At 32.8% G+C, this 18,623-nt stretch overlaps 2 protein-coding genes across 5 annotated transcripts; one reads left to right on the top strand and one right to left on the bottom strand.

The window, feature by feature from the left end:
- Positions 1–2,792: 2,792 nt before the first annotated feature.
- LOC126763267 (cyclin-dependent kinase 12) lies at positions 2,793–10,035 on the bottom strand. 3 transcript variants are annotated; one of them, XM_050480585.1, is made up of 9 exons: positions 9,217–10,035; positions 8,032–9,102; positions 6,852–7,933; positions 6,600–6,789; positions 6,021–6,531; positions 5,052–5,945; positions 4,587–4,975; positions 3,620–4,093; positions 2,793–3,479 (listed from the first exon to the last, which is right to left on the bottom strand). In XM_050480585.1, exons 2-9 carry the CDS (start codon positions 8,544–8,546, stop codon positions 3,377–3,379), a joined length of 4,158 nt encoding a protein of 1,385 aa, XP_050336542.1. In that variant the 5' UTR covers positions 8,547–9,102; positions 9,217–10,035; the 3' UTR covers positions 2,793–3,376. The 3 variants fall into 3 exon arrangements, with proteins under 3 accessions (XP_050336542.1, XP_050336539.1, XP_050336541.1); XM_050480582.1 differs by having other exon boundaries at positions 6,852–7,936; positions 9,217–10,033; XM_050480584.1 differs by having other exon boundaries at positions 6,852–7,936; positions 8,032–8,969; positions 9,217–10,033.
- On the top strand, positions 9,259–14,801 carry LOC126763268 (serine/threonine-protein kinase PLK4). Of its 2 annotated transcripts, none has more exons than XM_050480587.1 (7): positions 9,259–9,319; positions 10,551–10,646; positions 10,706–11,099; positions 11,164–12,262; positions 12,322–12,853; positions 12,910–13,095; positions 13,157–14,801. In XM_050480587.1, exons 2-7 carry the CDS (start codon positions 10,644–10,646, stop codon positions 13,505–13,507), a joined length of 2,565 nt encoding a protein of 854 aa, XP_050336544.1. In that variant the 5' UTR covers positions 9,259–9,319; positions 10,551–10,643; the 3' UTR covers positions 13,508–14,801. The 2 variants fall into 2 exon arrangements, with proteins under 2 accessions (XP_050336544.1, XP_050336543.1); XM_050480586.1 differs by lacking the exon at positions 9,259–9,319 and adding an exon at positions 10,257–10,481.
- Positions 14,802–18,623: the final 3,822 nt, after the last annotated feature.

The raw sequence follows: 18,623 nt of genomic DNA, 5'->3' as shown, positions 1-18,623 counted from the left end.
CTGCAGCAAATGCATAATTCAACAACTACACATATTATATGCAGGTTTAGTGCAGTTGAATTCCAGATATGCTTAAAAATGTACTATTTTATAAAGTCAAATAGTGCAGTTTTGAGTGCATATTTGCGTTTATCTAACTATATGTATATGTAAATAAAATATTATGTTATTAGTACTTTCTATTTTGTTAGAATGATATAAAAAAATTATTATCATATATAAATAAATCACTCTTATATATAATATATAGGTATATATATCCACGAACTAACATGTGCATGAGATAAAGTGATAAATAAGAGAACAAAACAAAAAAGGACGATGTAATATAACACGAAGGCGAAGTCGGAGAGGAACAGCTGTTGGCTGTCAGGTTATCTTATGGTTTGTTGTTATTGTCTATCCGTTATTATTGATGTCAATCATCTGTATTTACGTGTTTTAAATTTATATATGCATGTATGTCAAGGTAAATATTGTTGGAATTTTTATTAATTATGAGCGTGATCCAACGTCAACAGGTTAGCATAACCGAATATGCTTTAGGCGAATGTAACCAAATGTAAGTATGTAGAACTGAATAAGTGTTTAAAAAGAGTGTGTATATTAAAAAAATAAGTATAGGATGCAAATGTACATACTTACATGTTTTAAATTATTAAATATTTTTACGTAATTTTTATAATTTTTTGTATTTATTTTCTCCTCTGCTCTTTCACAAACACGAAATTAGATATTTCAATAATATATATTTTTTTGTTATTTTAATGTAACAAAATGACAATAGTTATAATTAAGCGGTTAAGTTTACGTACAGTTTTTTCAGCTATCATAGATTACATACAATTACATATTTATATTATTTAATAAATGAGTTTTTACACAATGTCAGTTATTTAATGCCAACAATATCCATTCGTTGAGATATAAGGTGTTAAGTTCTTAGTTTTATATTCCATATTTTATTTTCTTGTATTCAGTCTCACATGCACCCATTATTGACTTTTTAGCTTATAATTTCATTCTTTACTTAAGATTAATAAATTTGCATGTATATTTTGATTTTTGTTTAACGTAGTATTACTTATATTACATTTAGTACCTCATTTCTATAGTTTATAATTGTTTAATTGCTATTGCAGTTTATATTCAATACATACGTAAATATATATACATATGTATGTATATGCGATGTTGATCTAATATATGAATGTTTATACTATTGTACTATACCAATTTATAAAAAAATATAAATTTCGAATGCTTCAAACCTTTACACTGCTTAAATTTTCCCTATTCCATTTCAACTTCATCGCTGGTCTTAACAATATTTTTATGAGTTGCGCACTTGTGCAATGTTTTAGACCGCTATCTCATATAAAAATTTAAAAAAATACTTGATTTTTATGTTAAACTAAAAAACTACAATTTTTATTGCCTATACAAAATAAGTGTACGTTGTTTAAGATTGATAAACCAAACCATAAAGGGACCTCCTACTATTTGAGGCTTTAAAAGAAAACAATTTATTATCTTACTATACTAATATTTTAGGTCATATAAAAAATAGTTATTTAATTACGAAACAAGATAATGCTAGACAGACAATTTCTGTGTTCTCTAATTTATTTTTTATGAGACTAAGAGTAAGACGCACTCTTGAAATGAGTAAAGTGAGAAGTCTAAATAGCTGGCGATTGTTTTTAATTAGAAATTAATAAATATTCTGAGTTTTATATCAAATACTACTTACTCAACAAATAGAACTTTGCAAAAATTTTGTAAACGCGTTGTAAATTAACTGAATTTGTATGTACACAATAATGACGCGCTTCTAATTGTTAATATTATATATGTATATATGTATAATAATGGGCAATGCATGTAGTTTCCCAATTATCTAACTAAAATGATTGAATTATATTCAAAATATATTTCACTGTTGGTACGAATTTATTTAAAAGGCATGCACGCCTTACTTGTAGCAATTCTAAGGAACACCTAATATATACCGAAATTGGTTACTGTTAAGCCCATTTCCCAAAACAACCATTTTTATTTTTTTAAGAAAATATTGTGTGATAAATTATTAAAAAAAAAAGAAAAAATATAAAAGAACTTTCACGCAACTCTTAAGAAACATATGCACTTATCATTGTAATAAACCTTTCTTAATACGTTTGGTTTTTTTTGTAATTTTTATTGACTAAATTTAAAATTGCTGCTATTTATTCATGATTTACAGTAATATGTAGTTGCAACGTTCAACTCGTTTACGTTAATTCTACAAATTTTTAATGTACATATGTACGTACATTGTTTTCATTGTATATGCATATGTAACACACATATATAAAATTAGTTAATGGATTTCCGAAAGTCCTTATTGCATACATAATTATGCTTTAAATGTAAAATTAAACATAGTTACAGTTCCTGAAGTTAGTGAAGTGTCAAAAAGGATTAACTCGTTACTCATATAAAATAGGTTTGAGACGATATCATGCGTATGATATTGAAATTTCTTCATTATTATTTACAGTGTTTTTTTGTTAGATATTCATCAATTTGTTGCAGCATAAACAATTTACCTGTCAGTCCTTTCGTAATATGCTTTGTTGTTGTTTTACTTAGTAAATAGTTGCATATATATGGGACATTGTTTACAAATTTGCCATCTTAAACGAACTTTTGTTCTCTGCGTTTGTGCTCTAATATAATTTCAATAAGTGCACCCCAAAAGGTGTTAAAAAAAGAGACTTTCAAATCGCATGTACTTAAATATATGTATGTAGATCTTGATATTCATTTATTATATTATTTTGCTCTTGCTTCTTTTTTTTTTGTAATCGGCTTACAAAGTTTAATGATTTCTTAGTTTTATTTAAGTTATCCTTTTCGTTGCTTTAAAACTAATTATAATTTAGTTTACGCTTTAACTTGATGCCATTACTAATAATATGGTAATAATAAAAGTAGTAAGTTATAATGGTTATTATAAAAAAAAAACCTAAAATGTCGTGAATCAATTACAATTACTATAGATAAAGGATGAAGAAAATTGTGTGTATTTGCTAAGCTTTCAACACTTCTTACTTCCGACACGTTAGATACAACAATAACAGCTGCGCTAAATCTTTTACCATCTTACATTTAAAATTAGATCCAATTGAGACAGTTTTCCATATTGTCGTTGGTATTAGTTTCCTGCATACACAGCGCCATCAATAGATTTTAGAAATTATTGTTAATATTGTTGTTGTTGCACCTGCTATATACACAATTGTTGTGTGTTATCTGTCACTTTGTCAGCCACCAAGCGCTGGGTCATCTCAGAATCAATGACCGGCGTGGCCACCATGGAATAGATGTAATCTCACAGTGTGCCTGCGTCACCCTGTTCGCGCTTTTGACGACGTAGTTTTTTGCTCCACAATTCGTGGCAATCTTGCCACGTAGGCAGCCTTGGTATAGCCATTCTGCAGAAAGTAAAAAAAGTGAGATATTGCAAAAACAAATATTTAGTTATTGCATAAAAGTTTAAATAAGTACAACGGATTATTTCGTGTAGTAACTGTTATGTCACTCAATCCACACTTCGCAATCATGAAAAACTTACTCATCGGGATTGATGTTTACAAGCCATGATGATTTAAGCGCCTCCTCAGCGGTGATGCGCCGATCTGGATCCAGTTCTAGCATGCGATCGAGTAAATCCAAAGCGGGCATTGGCATGAATTCAAAATCTTCGCGTAGTCGTCGCCTGTGCTGACGTTTCGGTTTAAATGTATGGAAGAGTGGCAGCTTGATTACGTTTGGCCATACTGCCGGCACCGGTGTACCACATACTTTGGAAATAGTGTCCAATTGCGGCATTTCGGCATTCGCTTGAAAGAGTGGTCGTTTAACGAATAACTCTCCTAATATACAACCACATGACCAAACATCAATCGCTGGTCCATAACGCTCTTCGCCGAGTAGTAGTTCCGGTGGGCGATACCACAGTGTTATCACTTTGTTAGTGTATGGACGTTCTCGATCTTCGGCATTGTATAAACGTGCCAAACCGAAATCGGCAAGTTTAACTTGACCTCTGCAAAATGTATGAAAGGTTTATATATTTTTATAAATGAAATGTTCCTGTTGATTATGAAGCAACAATGATATGTGAGATTAAAAAAATTTGGCCATCACCAGGGTTGCAAAGCGTTAAAAAAATAATTGATAACATTATTTTATTTATTTTGTAATCCGAAATACGATATTTTTAATAAATTTTATACCACATACCGAATCGAAAAATAATAATAGCATAACGGATTAAAAAAGAAAATTTTAATTCTAAAACAATTTAATTTTTTTTAAATTTAATTATATGTTTCGGATTAAAAATTCAAAAGACATTTTTTAATGAAAAAAGAAAACAATAAATGAAAATTTAATTTTTAATCTCAACATTGGGATTTAAAAATGAAAAATAAATTTTGAATCCCAACATCGGGATGAAAAAATAAAAACATAACTTTTAATACAAAATTCTTAATTAAAAAATTCGCAACCCTGGCTCCCACTAGTCCGTTACTTACTTGTTATTCATTAAAATGTTTGAACATTTAATGTCACGATGAAGAAAATTCTTCTTATGGCAGTAATTGAGCCCATCCAAAAGTTGCTTCATAATACTGGCATTATTCTCTTCATTGAAGTCAACCATGCCAGATTCCAGCAGACCCATCAAATCATGATCCATATACTCGAATACTAAATAGAATGAGCCCTTATCTTTTCGGAATTCTAAAGCATCTTGCTTGTCTGTGACTATTTCATGAAGATTGACAATATTGCGATGATTCAGTTGGCGTAAAATTTTAATTTCACGCACAGCTGTAATGGGAAAACCTTCCTTCTCATGCTCCAAACGCACTTTCTTCAGCGCAACCATTTCGTTAGTGTGGTGGTCACGAGCTTTATATACCTAGTTAAGTAAAAAAGATAGTAATCATAGAAATCACTACAAAATTATTAAACAAATAATAGTTTTATAGCATTACTTGTCCATATGTGCCCTCGCCGATCTGTGCTATCATCTCGAAGACGTCTACACAACGTTCGCCCCAATCACGCACTTGATTACGTGAATCGCGACGATTTAATATAACAGGCCGTTTACGTTTTGCTGTAGCAGCATTTGTGTTCCCTTTACTATTGGAAATTTTACCATTTCCCGTGGCGGCATCGTTTGATGCACCATCCGCACCGCCTTTCGACGCATTGCTGGTGTTTGCCGTATCAAAATCTTCTGGACTATTAATAACATCGTCCTCATCGCCACTGAGCTCCTCACCGCCAGGCACCATAGGTGGCATTGGCAAATTGAGTAAGCTTTTGTTGGCATTAGTGTTTGCAGCTGGCGTGGCGGAGGACGAGGCGCTATTGTTACTCACTTTCTGAACATGTGAAACACTTTTGCTGTTATACTCGGAGGGTGGTGAAGGTGTAGACGCAATGGCTAAATCAGCGGCACTTATGCCTGGTGGCATTGGTAAAGCAGTAAGACTTTTAGGTTTAGTCTTAATTTGCGGCGGTGCTACGGACTGGCGATCGGTCTCATCAACTGTCGCATTTGTTGCAGTGACTTTGGTGGGTGGCTCATTTGTCTTGGGATCGGTGATAAGCTTTTCATCTACCACCTTCGGCATGGGAATGTTAGTTATTTCGACAACTGTTTTGCTGCCACCACTCACACCATTTGGCGTTGATGCCACCGTTGCCGCCGGATTGGGTGCTAATGTTGCGGGTTTCGCTGTAGCGCTATCAGTGGTGGACGGTGTGAGGTCGGCATGTACGACAACCTTGGGAGTACCGCTGTCTACCGACGAGCTATTCTCATTTATAATGAGCGCACTGTTGCTATTACTGTTCTCCTCTTGACGTTCTAGCAGTGCCTATAAAATCATAAAAAAATATTTGATATACATATATACCTATTTACAACAATATGCATTGTGTTCAACACTCACGTCTATCGCTTTCTGCCGCTTGTGCTTGTCTTTCACCAGCTCAGCAAATAGACTGGTGTCGCTGATCTTTTTACTGTATTCGATGCGTTTGAGCTTCAGGTCGCGTGAAATGGGTGACGATGAAGGTGAACGCGATCGGGTACGTGAACGTGAGCGTGTTCGACTGCGTGAACGCGTGTATGAACGCTTGGCATCACGGCGACGGTTGCGTGATGATGAACGGTAACGTCGATGTGACGTACGTCCACTCACCATCGCTGCAGAGACGGGCGAGGGTGGAGAGTCATAATGTCTAGTTACAGAACGCGGTGAACGCGAACGTGAATAACGGTCAGCGCCAGCGCCACGTTTTGACGACTTTGATCGTACAGGGGAAGGTGATGTTTGTAGGTATTTGCTGCCACTATGACGGTGACTACCACTCGAAACACCACTACTACGATATGATGATGAAGAGGTTGCCGCATACGCTGGTGATTGTCTGCTCCGAATATTTAACAAACTAGGGCTCCTATTAAACGAAATATATAATGGTAATAAATTTTTAAAGCACGAATTTATTGGTGTACTCGTTGTTACCTGGAATATCGTCTACCATATTTGTCCCTGTTATTACTACCGAAACGATCAAAATCATGTGTTTTACGCAAACTGTGGGCGCTAGAGCTATGGTGACGTGTATGATGAGACTCGTACGCAGGCGTTCGTGTATCGATTGCTTTTCTCCGCTTATGAGGCGGCGTAGTAGGCTGATGATGATGGTAGCGATCTATAATAGAGCGTAATAAATTGAAGTAATTATGTTTTGCAAATAAGACAAACGATCCTTACCAGGCGACATAGTTTTATATTTATGCATATCAACACCACTGCTACTTCTACCGCTGTAATGATGACTAGTAGTACCACCACCGCTGGCATTACTTAATGAGCGATGCTGATGATGATGTTGCGTAGATAGTAGATCTTCCTTTGGTGGACTAAGCGCATAACGTGTGCTACGTGCGGTATGTCCACGTTCAACACTACCGGACACGTAAAGTGGTGGTGTATGTGGCGATGTTGCGGCGGGAAATCGTGTTTTCGCACTGGTACGTGGGGGTGTACGATGCCGTTGATTTGTTACGGTGACTTGTAGACCAGAAGCTGCCGCCGCAACTGTAGATGTACCACTCGGTTTTACCGCAGCATTAGCTGCTAAAGCAGCACCCGTCTTTTCAGCATAGTAGCTATTGCTACTACCTGGACGCATTGGTGGTGTATCTATGGACATTGGACTGACTTCTTTTATTGGAGTATAAGATGATCCAACACCACTACCAGCAATGTTACGATCGGGACTCTTAATTGCACTATTGCCAACAGGTTTCACGTGAAAACGGTGTGCTTTCGGCGAAGGTGTGTAGTGACGTATACTCTCAGCTGCTATAACTTCATCCAAGTCATTGTCAGAAATCGACTCGATGCTTGAGTATGATCTTGCACGTTTCTTTTTTCGTTTCTTTGATTTCTTACTACGCTTATGCTTTTTGTCTTTTTTGGCTTTCTTGCGTTTTTGTCTCTTTAATTCTGCTTCAAATTCATCGGTATCCATGGAATCACTACTTGCTAGCGCCGCATCCCAATCGGAAACTTCTTCATCTAGTAGTTTGCTCCTGCTGCTACTGTTAATGCTATTCTTTTTTTGTTTTTTCGTAGCCGGGTCATTGTGTGTACGATGGTGAGATAACATTGCTGTGCTCGAATCGTTGGGGGACCCGCCTGAAGTGGATATTTTATCACCTTTGGATTTCAATAAAACAGTTGTAGCAGTGCTAATTGATTTCGCTCCCCGAACTGGAGAGCCAAGAATAATGCGGCGTACACGATTTGGGGACAGATTGGATAAATTATCAAGGCTCTCTTTACGTTTCCTTCTGGTAAAAGAAAAATACAATAATTAATTCGTTTTAGAATGTTTTCATAAAATAATTAATAATAATACCAAAAATGTATATAAATTTGAACATACCGGAAAGTATCATCATCACTGCTCATGTTCTGAAGTTGTTGATCTGTTTTGGGTGCATTTGGTGGAGGAAGTTGTGTGGAAGGTCTAAGATCTTTGCTAACATTTGGAATCACTGCATTGACACTTTGCTGTTTCGTGGTTTCATTTGGTTCCGAATTAATTTCGCCAGCCTCCGGATCAGAGAAATCTTCGGAACTTACATCAGAGTACTCAACGATGGCGTTCAAAGCATTTGTTTTTGTCGATTGGTTAATTGCTAAAGCTTCATCGCCATCTGCACTGGATCGACTTTGTAGAGACTGGTTGCTACTACTACGGCTGTGCCTTGATTGTCGGGTAGGAGAGTTTTCACGAGAAAGTGAATGTTTGCCACTCTTCTTTTTAGATTTTTTGTGTTTTTTTAATAAACCGTCATATTCACTAGCCATTAGAGAATGTGAATTTCCACCAACAACGGTGCTACGATCGCTTACAGTGGCGTAGCGCGTGCTGCTGCCGCCCCGTTCTTTTTCCATTAGCGGGACGATTAGAAACACAATCACTAACACTTGCTGTCCCTGGAACTGATTTATTCGAAATTGGTACTCTCAACTATAACACAGTATTATTTTAATTTCTTCAGTTTGTTGTTTTTTTACTTTTACTTCACTGCTTTTAAGCAGAGAGGAAATGTAGGCTGTCTGTTTTTTTGTTCTAAAATTTTATCCTTCTTGATTGATTTAAACATAATTCCAATTCACATGTTAAATATTTTATCAGCGATTTTATACTCCAAAGCAGTAAATTAATAAATGCAATTTAAGAATGATTTTTGTAGTAGTATCCTATTTGTGAAATTTTCTGCAAGCTTCGCCGTCAACGATGTCGCCCTGATGAATTACAAACAGCAACAACAACACGGCAACAGAAATAAAATTTATCATTTGTCACTTTTTGCCCTGAAATATTTTGAGGTTAGTTGAGAGTCAAACCATACAACACTGATAAATGTCAAAATAATGAAAGCGGTGTTGCATAAAAACATTTTATTCAATATGTTTATTATGTGTTTCACAACTTAAAAGTTAATATCTGAAGAAAAAATTTAAAGAGGAATAAAAGTTTAGCAATAAATATTTTCAATATTAGATAGTGTAAAAGTAATATTTAATAAAACAAAATTAAATAATTATTATGACAACTTACATTTAACAACTCTGGTTTTTGTTTTGATTGAAGGTAGATTTTTGACATACACGCAGCGGCATAACTTTTATAATTTTAACAACTTGCAGTAAATAATTTTATCGTATGTATTCAAAAAACTTTCAGGAGTATTAAAAGTAATGTGTTGGTAAATATTCGGCGCACAAACTTTTAAAAAATAAAAAATTGAAAGAATTTTTCTGCTCCCTGCCCGTATTCGACGTGACCACTACCGATTGTCCATTAGTCTAGAGCAGGTTGCATTATTTTTCACTTTGAGTCGTATATAAAAAAAAAAAAACTAACTTGCATTTATTTGTCACAAATATTTTGATCCGAATTAAATAATTTCTCACACTTTCACCGAAATGGCACTATTTATTAACACATTTGTAACATCTTGGTCATTGGTATAGAACTCCACTGTAATATCTCTACGAGTACGTGGTATTATCACATACCATACAAGTTACGAAGGTGTGCAGGGCGCCTTCTATTTCACTGGAGCAGTACTCCCGTTTTTCCTTGACCACAAAATGTGATTTCATTTAAGTTAAAGTAATAATTTCGCTTTGCGTGCGTTAAAATTTTGTTCTAATTTCATATGAATTTAATTTATATATATTCTTTGGGGTTTAATTGTTTCATGTGCGTTCTTTAAATGAGCATATTTGCATAAAATTCTATGAAAATGGCAATAAAATTATGGAAGCTGAATTAAAAGGAATTTTTCTTTCCCAGCAGCGCACAGAGCGATTATGATTACGACAGCGAAATGAAAATTTCTCGACGAAATGCGTAAATGGCGAATGCACAGGGTTGCTTCAATGTAAAAAAGTAAAGTTTATATTTTCGCAACTTCGTTAATAAAAGAACGATGAAAATAGATAAATATAATAATTTTTATAATTCGGAAAATATAAGTGTTTCAATTTCTTTTAATTTCAATTGAGTATGAAGCAATATTTTGATATTGAAATATTTTAAATCGGCTGAGCTGTCATGTAGCTGTCATATACCAGTTGATAGCGCGCGGCTTTGTTTAGTTAGCATAAACGTTTTTTGACGTTGACTTCGAATTTAAAAGAAATAAAAAGTGCCAAGGAAAGTAGGCAGGTGTGACGCTATTATTTATTTACATATTAATTGAGGAAAAACAATTATTTTTGAATAGTAAAGTAAAAAGTTAAGTGTTGGTTGATTAAAGATTGTAAAAACTTATCCCAACAATGTCTATACACGTTGGATTAGGGGAGTGTATTGAGGTGTGTGTTAGATTATAGTGTAGAAGTAATTTTTCAAGTGACGCTAACTTTCCAATTATTAAATTGTAGGAATATGAAGTACTTCATCTACTTGGCAAAGGAGGCTTCGCTAGTGTTTATAAGGCGCGTTGTACGCGTACAAATCAAATAGTGGCAATTAAAATGGTACATATATTAATACACTTAAATAATGATTTTTGAAAAACTTATAATTTTCTATTAAGATTGACAAACAGCTAATACAGCGTGCTGGCTTAGCCAACCGGGTACGACAAGAAGTTGAAATTCATTCGCGTCTAAAACATCCATCTGTTCTGGAGTTGTATACATTTTTTCAGGATGTTAACTATGTATATCTGGTGCTAGAGCTGGCACATAATGGCGAGCTGCATCGTTATATGAAACAACAGATGGGGCGAGCCATGACTGAGGATGAAGCGGCGAACATACTACGACAGGTGGTTTCGGGCCTGTTGTATCTACATTCTCATCAGATAATGCACCGTGATATATCGCTTTCGAACTTGTTACTAAGCAAAGATATGCATGTCAAGATTGCCGATTTCGGACTAGCAACTCAGTTGAAATGGCCTGATGAAAAACACATGACTATGTGCGGTAAGTAACAGTGAAAGATATTTTATTTACATATATTATCAATGCTATTTTCGATATTTTTCAGGTACACCAAATTACATTTCACCTGAAGTGGTAACTAGAGCTCCCCATGGCTTACCGGCTGATGTTTGGGGTCTTGGTTGTATGTTCTACACACTGCTTGTCGGACACCCACCCTTTGATACAGATGCAGTACAGTCCACACTAAACAAAGTTGTAAAGTCGGATTTCCAAATACCACAACATCTCTCGTACGATGCACAAGATTTAATAGAACGTTTATTAAAAAAGGATCCCAATGAACGAATAACCTTAGAACAAGTGCTGCAACATCCATTCATGCTGCGTCATGAACAAGGTTGTGTCACAGCTGCAGGTTCAGCTGCGCCGGGCATAAGCGTTGACATTAACGAGTGCACGCAAAATCATAGACAAAAATATCAACAGCAACAAAGTGGCTCAAGCTGTGACAGCGGCATTATAACATTTGCCAGTAGCAACTCCAGTTCATCACGTATTGCTGCACTACAACGTTCACGTTCAATGGAAAAATATCCAATGCGCGGTAGTACATTGGAGCGTATACAAGAGCATCAACAAAATAAAGCTGACTTTGTTCCATTGAAGGCAGCACATTCCTACAATTCTTTTGCCAGTGACTATTTGGAATCAAATCAACAACGTCCATTCCAAGCATCAACTCCTCAAGGTAATAGCATGGACATTGAGTGGCAATCTAACGGCTCATCTAAATACAATAGTTTACCAACAACACCACGCTATGTGGTTGAAAACCATTTTCCGCTTCCCAAACCATGTGGGGAAAATGTTGAAAATAACTTTCCCGCTGGTGGCACTGATTACTTGCCGCATAAGTCTAATCAAATGGATGGTGTACACAAAGTACTTAGGCCAACTAATGTGGCTTTGCAAGAACAAAAAAGTACGTCAGAACGTTTGGGTGTGTCACCATTAAACACGAATCGACTTTTGCCTACACGCTATAAAACCAAAAATGCTATCATGAGTATTTTATCGAGTGGCGAGGTGGCATTGGAATTCATAAAATATAAAAGTCGTTTACGTGAAGATCGTATCACCGATATATATTGGTTTTCAAAAGATGGAATGCGTATTACCATTTACCAACCAGATCCAGGACGGTAAGTGCACTATAAAAAAAAAATTATAAAATTTTTAATATAATTATTCATTTATGCAGAGGTCTACCTATTAGCGAAGAATCGCCCCCAGCGCCAGCAGATGGTATCGCTGCTAATCATTCCATTTACTCTTACAATAATTTACCTAGCAAACATTGGAAAAAATATATTTATGCCTCTCGTTTTGTCAACTTGGTTAAAGCTAAAACTCCAAAAGTTACATTCTTTAGCAAACAAGCAAAGTGCCAGCTGATGGAAAGCATGGACGATTTCGAGGTTTTCTTTTATAATGGCGCAAAAGTAATTAAAGCACCTAATGCTGATGTCCGTGTTTACGACAAGCACGGTCGTTTGTTAAAGAACCACGACGAGCTTACTGCCCGCAATTTGCTGCAACATCAAGAGGAATGCTTAAAGCATTGCCTGGCGATCTGCAGTGCGCTACAGCTGGCGCAGACTAGTGGTAACTGCTGCTTTCCAGCAGTGGTGGGCCGACGTCCCAGTGATGTGGATGTGGTACAGGGGCAATGTATTAGCACGGCAATGCGTGACACTACCAACATCATTTATTTAACACCTACCTCGCAACAGGTATATATTTTCTACTTTTTCATGTGTTTTCTAAACAACGTTCATTCCACTTATAGGAAAGTACTAACTTTTCAACTGGCACCACATCTTCGGGATTTCGTAGTGACAGCAATTACAGTAACTCCTCGTCGCAGCAATCAATGGGTTTACAGCAGCAACTACAGCAACAGCAAATAATGGCAGCTCAGCCAAATATACCGATACGCAAACTTAACATACCTGGCATTGGTATCGCCACAGAAGTAAGTAGTTAACAATTTAAAAAAGTTTAGTTTTCTTTTATTTTTTTTGTTGATATTACAGCTTTCGCATGGCATTATTCAAGTGCAATTCCCTGACGGTTCTCATGTTTCAGTGATACCCGCAAGTCAGGGCGGTGGCATTACTTTTACACAAACAAATGGTTCATCCACCCACTTTAGCCCACAAGACGATCTGCCTATAGTGGTAAGAGAAAAATTAGCACAATTGCCACAGGTGGAGCGGCAATTGAAGCAAGCGCCGCTTCTGCGCACAAACGGACATTTTATGCAATCTAAGCAGTCGCACAACGGTCACTATGCCGCATACGAAAGAAATCAAGTATTGACTACACCACGCTCTACAAATACCGTGGGTCCAACACAACAACATGCTATGAAATATTTTCGTTAGTGCCCTTAGCTATGTATTTAACGCGTGCTCTTTGAATTTTCGAAACTGTGAGTTGGATTTTCGAACGAGCGGTTTCTTATTTCTAAAAATATTTTATTTGTAAATTGTTTTACAAACGAAAAATATTTTTTATAAAAACGTTATTTGTATTGTTCATACTTGAATGCAATAAATATTTGTATATTTAGTATATCTGCATTGAATTAAAGCCGAAATATATAAAATGTACGTTTGTGCTTTTGTGTGCGTTATACAATAAAGCTCAATTGTTTTTGCTGCGAACAAGAAAACAAGCCTATTCACCAAGGTATTTGTAGGAAATAAGCGTGCGAACCGACGAGTTATTTTTAAAATCGTTGGTAAGTAAGTATAAAGCTTAACGGTACGCTTAAAGGCAAGTGCGCCTTTTGAGCTTTTATATGCCCAGACAATGCTTAGCTTAGCAGATACACACACGTGCAAACGTAGTATGTTAGTATATACATATAAAACTAGCCTATATCGTTTATTCATAGTTCAAGTTTATTACAAGTAATTATTTTACAATTCTTAATACATACTATACTATATTTCATTATTAGTTTCGTATATTTGCTTAATGTAATATTCACTTAATGTGTATATTATTTTACCTGTTAAATTAAATTTAGCAAGCTTTAAGTATAATATATGCACTTATATTGGTAATCCTTGCAGTCTTAAAAGCTAATGAAATAAAATTACACAAATTTTGAAATGAAAAAGGTTTGTATTATTTACTTTAATTGATATTGCATATATTGGTTTTTCAAATAATATTTTGAACAATATTATCCTCCAATCATATTATAGTGTTTGTATGTATTTGAATATACATATGTATATTATTTAATTTTAAATTTTTTTAAGTTTTTTTTTATCTTTTTTTAATTAAAATTTTTTAATTTTTATATAATATTTTTTTAATTTTTTTATAAATTCTTTTTTTAATTTTTATATAATTTTTTTTTTTAATTTTTTGTTTAGTTTTTTGTTTAATTTTTATATATGTATGTATTTATATATTTATATTTTTATTTATTTGTTTTATTATTTTTATTTATTTGTTTTTATTTTTTTTTATGTAGATTTTATTTGTTATATTTTAGTTTTAATTATTTATTTATTCATTTGTTTTGTTATTTATTCTGTTTTGTAATAAACAAATACAACCAAATACATAAGTATTTTTGTTTAACTTATTTATGTACATTTAAAATAGTCTGTACGAAAAAAGTCGGTATCAAGTTTGATTTTGTGAAAAATGAATGAAAATGCTTTTATATACATACATATGTTAATCAATGTTATTATACATTTTTTATTTTGATTTATTTTTTTTAGTTTGATTTATTTTTTTTTATTTTATTTATTTTATTTTTATTTAATTATAAATTTTTTTTAATTATATTAATTTATTTCTTTTATTTAAAAATAAATTTAAAGAAACCAATAGAGATTTTGTTTCTCCAATAAACAAGTAAAACCAAATAAATATTTTTAAGACTTATTTACATTTAATTAATTAAAAACCAAATAAATATTATTGATAATTTATTTACATTTAATTAATTAAGCAAAATTTTCTTTTTGCGAAAAGTCGGTATTAAAAAATTTGATTTTATGAAAAAATATTGTTAATGCAGTTTTGCTTATTTATATTTACATTTTTAAAAATTGACAAAAACTTATTTAAATAAATAATAAATTAAAATTAACTAAAATGTTGTGATTAAAATTATTAATTATCATAAAAAATATTATTTCAATATTAGGTATTAATAAAATAAATTTAATTTTATAGTTTCATTATTATTTTATATAGTTGTAAATTTGTTTATTACTAAAATTTTATGTATTTTTTATTATCAGTATTTATTTATATAACTTTTTTATTATTAAATTTTTAATTATTTTTATTTAATTATTAATTTTTTTTATTATTACAATTTTATTTATTTTTTACTTAAATTCTCTAGTTTTACTTTATTTATTCATTCTTATTTTCATAATACCATTTTTTTCCTTCTCTCTTACTCTAATTTGTTTTTATTTAGTTATTCGTTGGAAAATTTACATCAAAATGGATACGCTTTCTAAATAAATAGTAAAATTGGTAGCGTTTCAGTGGCAGTACATCATTTCAACAAATACTTTATGAAGTAATGCTGCATACATACACAGACTTACTTAAGAATTAAAATTCGTTTGTACAAAAATCGTTACCGATATAAATTTGAGCTTGATTATTAATTGATTAAGTTGTTCTTTTATGAGCGTGTAAGTATATACACATTTTCGTTTATGAATAATATTTAAATCAATTCACACATGTACATATATACATACATATGCGAAAGACGGAAGCATTTCTTGTGTGCGCCGTAATGTATGCTATACTACATGCTATACACAAACTACATACGCCAGGGCGTATGATAAACAAATGGAAATCACATGAAACCTGATAGAAACTTACGAAAACAAAAATGAAGTAGATTATCGTGTAGCAATGCGAAGGGTCAAATATATTTTAAAGATCACAAATATCGAAATTACTCAATATCGAGACGAGTTGTTAATCGCTGGTACATTAGAAGTGCGTACAAGCTTTGGCAAACTATGCGCTAATAGCTTGGTTTTTCATCTTATTCGTTTGTGAATAACCGCTAGATTTTAATGCGAAACTAGATAGAGAGAGTGATAGCTCCCACCACAGTCAGGTCTACTTAAACGGAATGGACCCGTATTTTTATCCAGTCATTGACTTTAACTTGGCAACATTGCTCAAAATTACTTCATAAATGTTTCATGACCCCAAAACAATAACAACAACAATAAGGAACAATTTTGTATGTGAAATTCAAACAATCGATGGTTCAAAATTAAAGATCTTTAATCTGTTTTTAAACGCGTTTTTCTAAAAATTATATTTTCCAAATTTGCTCGGAGACAATCACTATTGAATTTTATCAGGCATTTTCTGTAAAGTTAGTCCATACACCGCCAAAAACTAAAAAAAAATTCAATTCGTGATTTTTTTCGATCGTAGGTCATTGTATGGACAATATGTTCAAGTAGAAAATTTCTTTTAGAATTATTCAATGGAGAACGTTGGAATCACTGTAGTAGTGAATGATCTTTTTAGCGCCATTGTAAGTCGATAAATCAAAAAATATACATACATATATTGGTTATAGTAGATATTTGTTTATTTATTTATTAGTATAAATATAAAAAAAAAAAATAAGTTGAAGCTGGATTAGAAATACGAAAAGACTTTTTCGACTACCGATTTATAATTTTTTTTTTCAAAAATTTGACTGTCTATTCCTAAAATACATATGTATGTATAAATATACACTTAAAAACAATTCATAGCGTAATTTTTTTTAATTGCTAAATAGCGCATTTTTAGGTTGTCACATTACACCGGTCAACAATTTTTTATTTTATTTTGATTCCTGTTTTTATGCTCAAATTCTGATGCCATACAATGAAGAACATTGTAATTGTTATTTTTAGCACTCAAAAATTTGTTTTTGCCTGATTTGCTCACACAAACATAAAAGAAACACGACAAAAATTACAACAACAAAATTTAATAAAAATTAAAAAAAATCTCTTTTTTTTGGTGTGGTAGAAACTGAAATTTAACATGTAGAAGTCAGACCCAAAACTCATGTCGACCCCTTAACATTCGAATAGTTCAACATGCTGCATATATTATATATACAATGTGCGTATCCATACACACACACCGAATAAAACACTATTTATTTACATATTTCCATTTGCATGAACTCTCGTGCTTGCTTTTATTATGCTCGCATACTTAACTTCACATTTATTATTTGATTGCATTGTTTATCTGCCAAATATTGCTTCAGTTTACAATTAAATCAAAATAATTCGTATGAAAGCATAGAGCTTTACAGCTAAAATATACTTGTGTATGTATGTATGTATTTATATATACAAAATATTTTATATTTACTTTACTAACATAAACTTAACTTAGTGCTATTTTGCTAGTTTTAACTAATCGTTGATTTGATATGCTAATTTGCTTACAATGCGCTTTTTGCCAACTTATATACACTACAGTTTATATTTTATATATTTTGTGCATAAACTACACTAGAGCTGTGATTTACTAACTTATATTTGCAGTTTACAAGCGCACCTTTGCTCCAAGCATACTTAACATACACACATATGTACATAAATGTGGCTATAAAAATTATATGTGTGTATATTGCTCAATGCACACACACATATGTATGTGAATGTACTAGTATGCATGTGCTGAAAGCAATTCATTGCAAATTGTTTGCAATTTAATATTTACTTGTTGATTTTGCTAATTTTCAAATACAACTTTTGGCGCAAAATTTTATTTGTTTTTGTTTTTTACCTTTTTTTGATTACATGCAAATTCAGAAGAATTCATTTTGAGCATTAAACTATCGATTGTGCATTGCTGTGTGGTGTGTCTGTTTGTATTTTCGTATGCTGCGCACACAAAAACGTGTATAGGTGTGTTTAAATTTGTTTGTGTGTTGTTGTTAATTGATGGGTTTGTCAATTGCAGTACATTTGCCTTTCAATTTTGATTTTAATACGCCAATATGGGTAGCTAGCGTGTGCTGTTTTCAACTTATAACAATAAGCCAATACCGAAATCATTCGAAACAAGCCTTCATTAAATAAATATGCTTGCATATAAAAAATGTATGTAATAATTGTAGATTTTTTTTAATGTTAAAGAGCGCAAATTTAATGTTTCAAGCCAGCAGCGCAGCAGTACAACATATTTTGGTAATTAATTTTAATTTTTGCATATTCACAGATAACTGTAAATTTTTATTTCTGACAAAATGATTTTTGTTCAGTCATTTCAATTTCTGCATAGTCACAAATAACTGTAAATTTTTATTTATAAAAAAAATATTTTTGGTAATTCATTTTAGTTTTCGCATATTCACAAATAACTGTAAAATGTTATACCTAAACAATTTAAATTTCCCCTCGTGAGCTTCTGTTGGACGGCTTTCTCAAAGTTTGATTTTGGTCGGGTTGTGGTTTTGAGTTGGCA

This window comes from Bactrocera neohumeralis, chromosome 6, assembly GCF_024586455.1.
Source record: "Bactrocera neohumeralis isolate Rockhampton chromosome 6, APGP_CSIRO_Bneo_wtdbg2-racon-allhic-juicebox.fasta_v2, whole genome shotgun sequence".
NCBI lineage: Eukaryota > Metazoa > Arthropoda > Insecta > Diptera > Tephritidae > Bactrocera > Bactrocera neohumeralis.
Note: the sequence above shows the minus strand (reverse complement) of the source record. Positions and strands in the feature narration are given on the sequence as shown.

What these genes read in the sequence shown, in the direction of transcription:
- LOC126763267 (XM_050480582.1), bottom strand. Translation starts at nt 8,546, where the DNA reads ATGGAAAAAGAACGGGGCGGCAGCAGCACGCGCTACGCCACTGTAAGC. An exon ending in AGCGGCAGAAAGCGATAGAC is followed by an intron (nt 5,946 to 6,020) that starts GTGAGTGTTGAA and finishes ATGATTTTATAG; the next exon opens with GCACTGCTAGAACGTCAAGA. An exon ending in AACATTTTAATGAATAACAA is followed by an intron (nt 4,094 to 4,586) that starts GTAAGTAACGGA and finishes TACATTTTGCAG; the next exon opens with AGGTCAAGTTAAACTTGCCG.
- LOC126763268 (XM_050480586.1), top strand. Translation starts at nt 10,446, where the DNA reads ATGTCTATACACGTTGGATTAGGGGAGTGTATTGAG. An exon ending in TACCAACCAGATCCAGGACG is followed by an intron (nt 12,263 to 12,321) that starts GTAAGTGCACTA and finishes TCATTTATGCAG; the next exon opens with AGGTCTACCTATTAGCGAAG. An exon ending in TAACACCTACCTCGCAACAG is followed by an intron (nt 12,854 to 12,909) that starts GTATATATTTTC and finishes TTCCACTTATAG; the next exon opens with GAAAGTACTAACTTTTCAAC.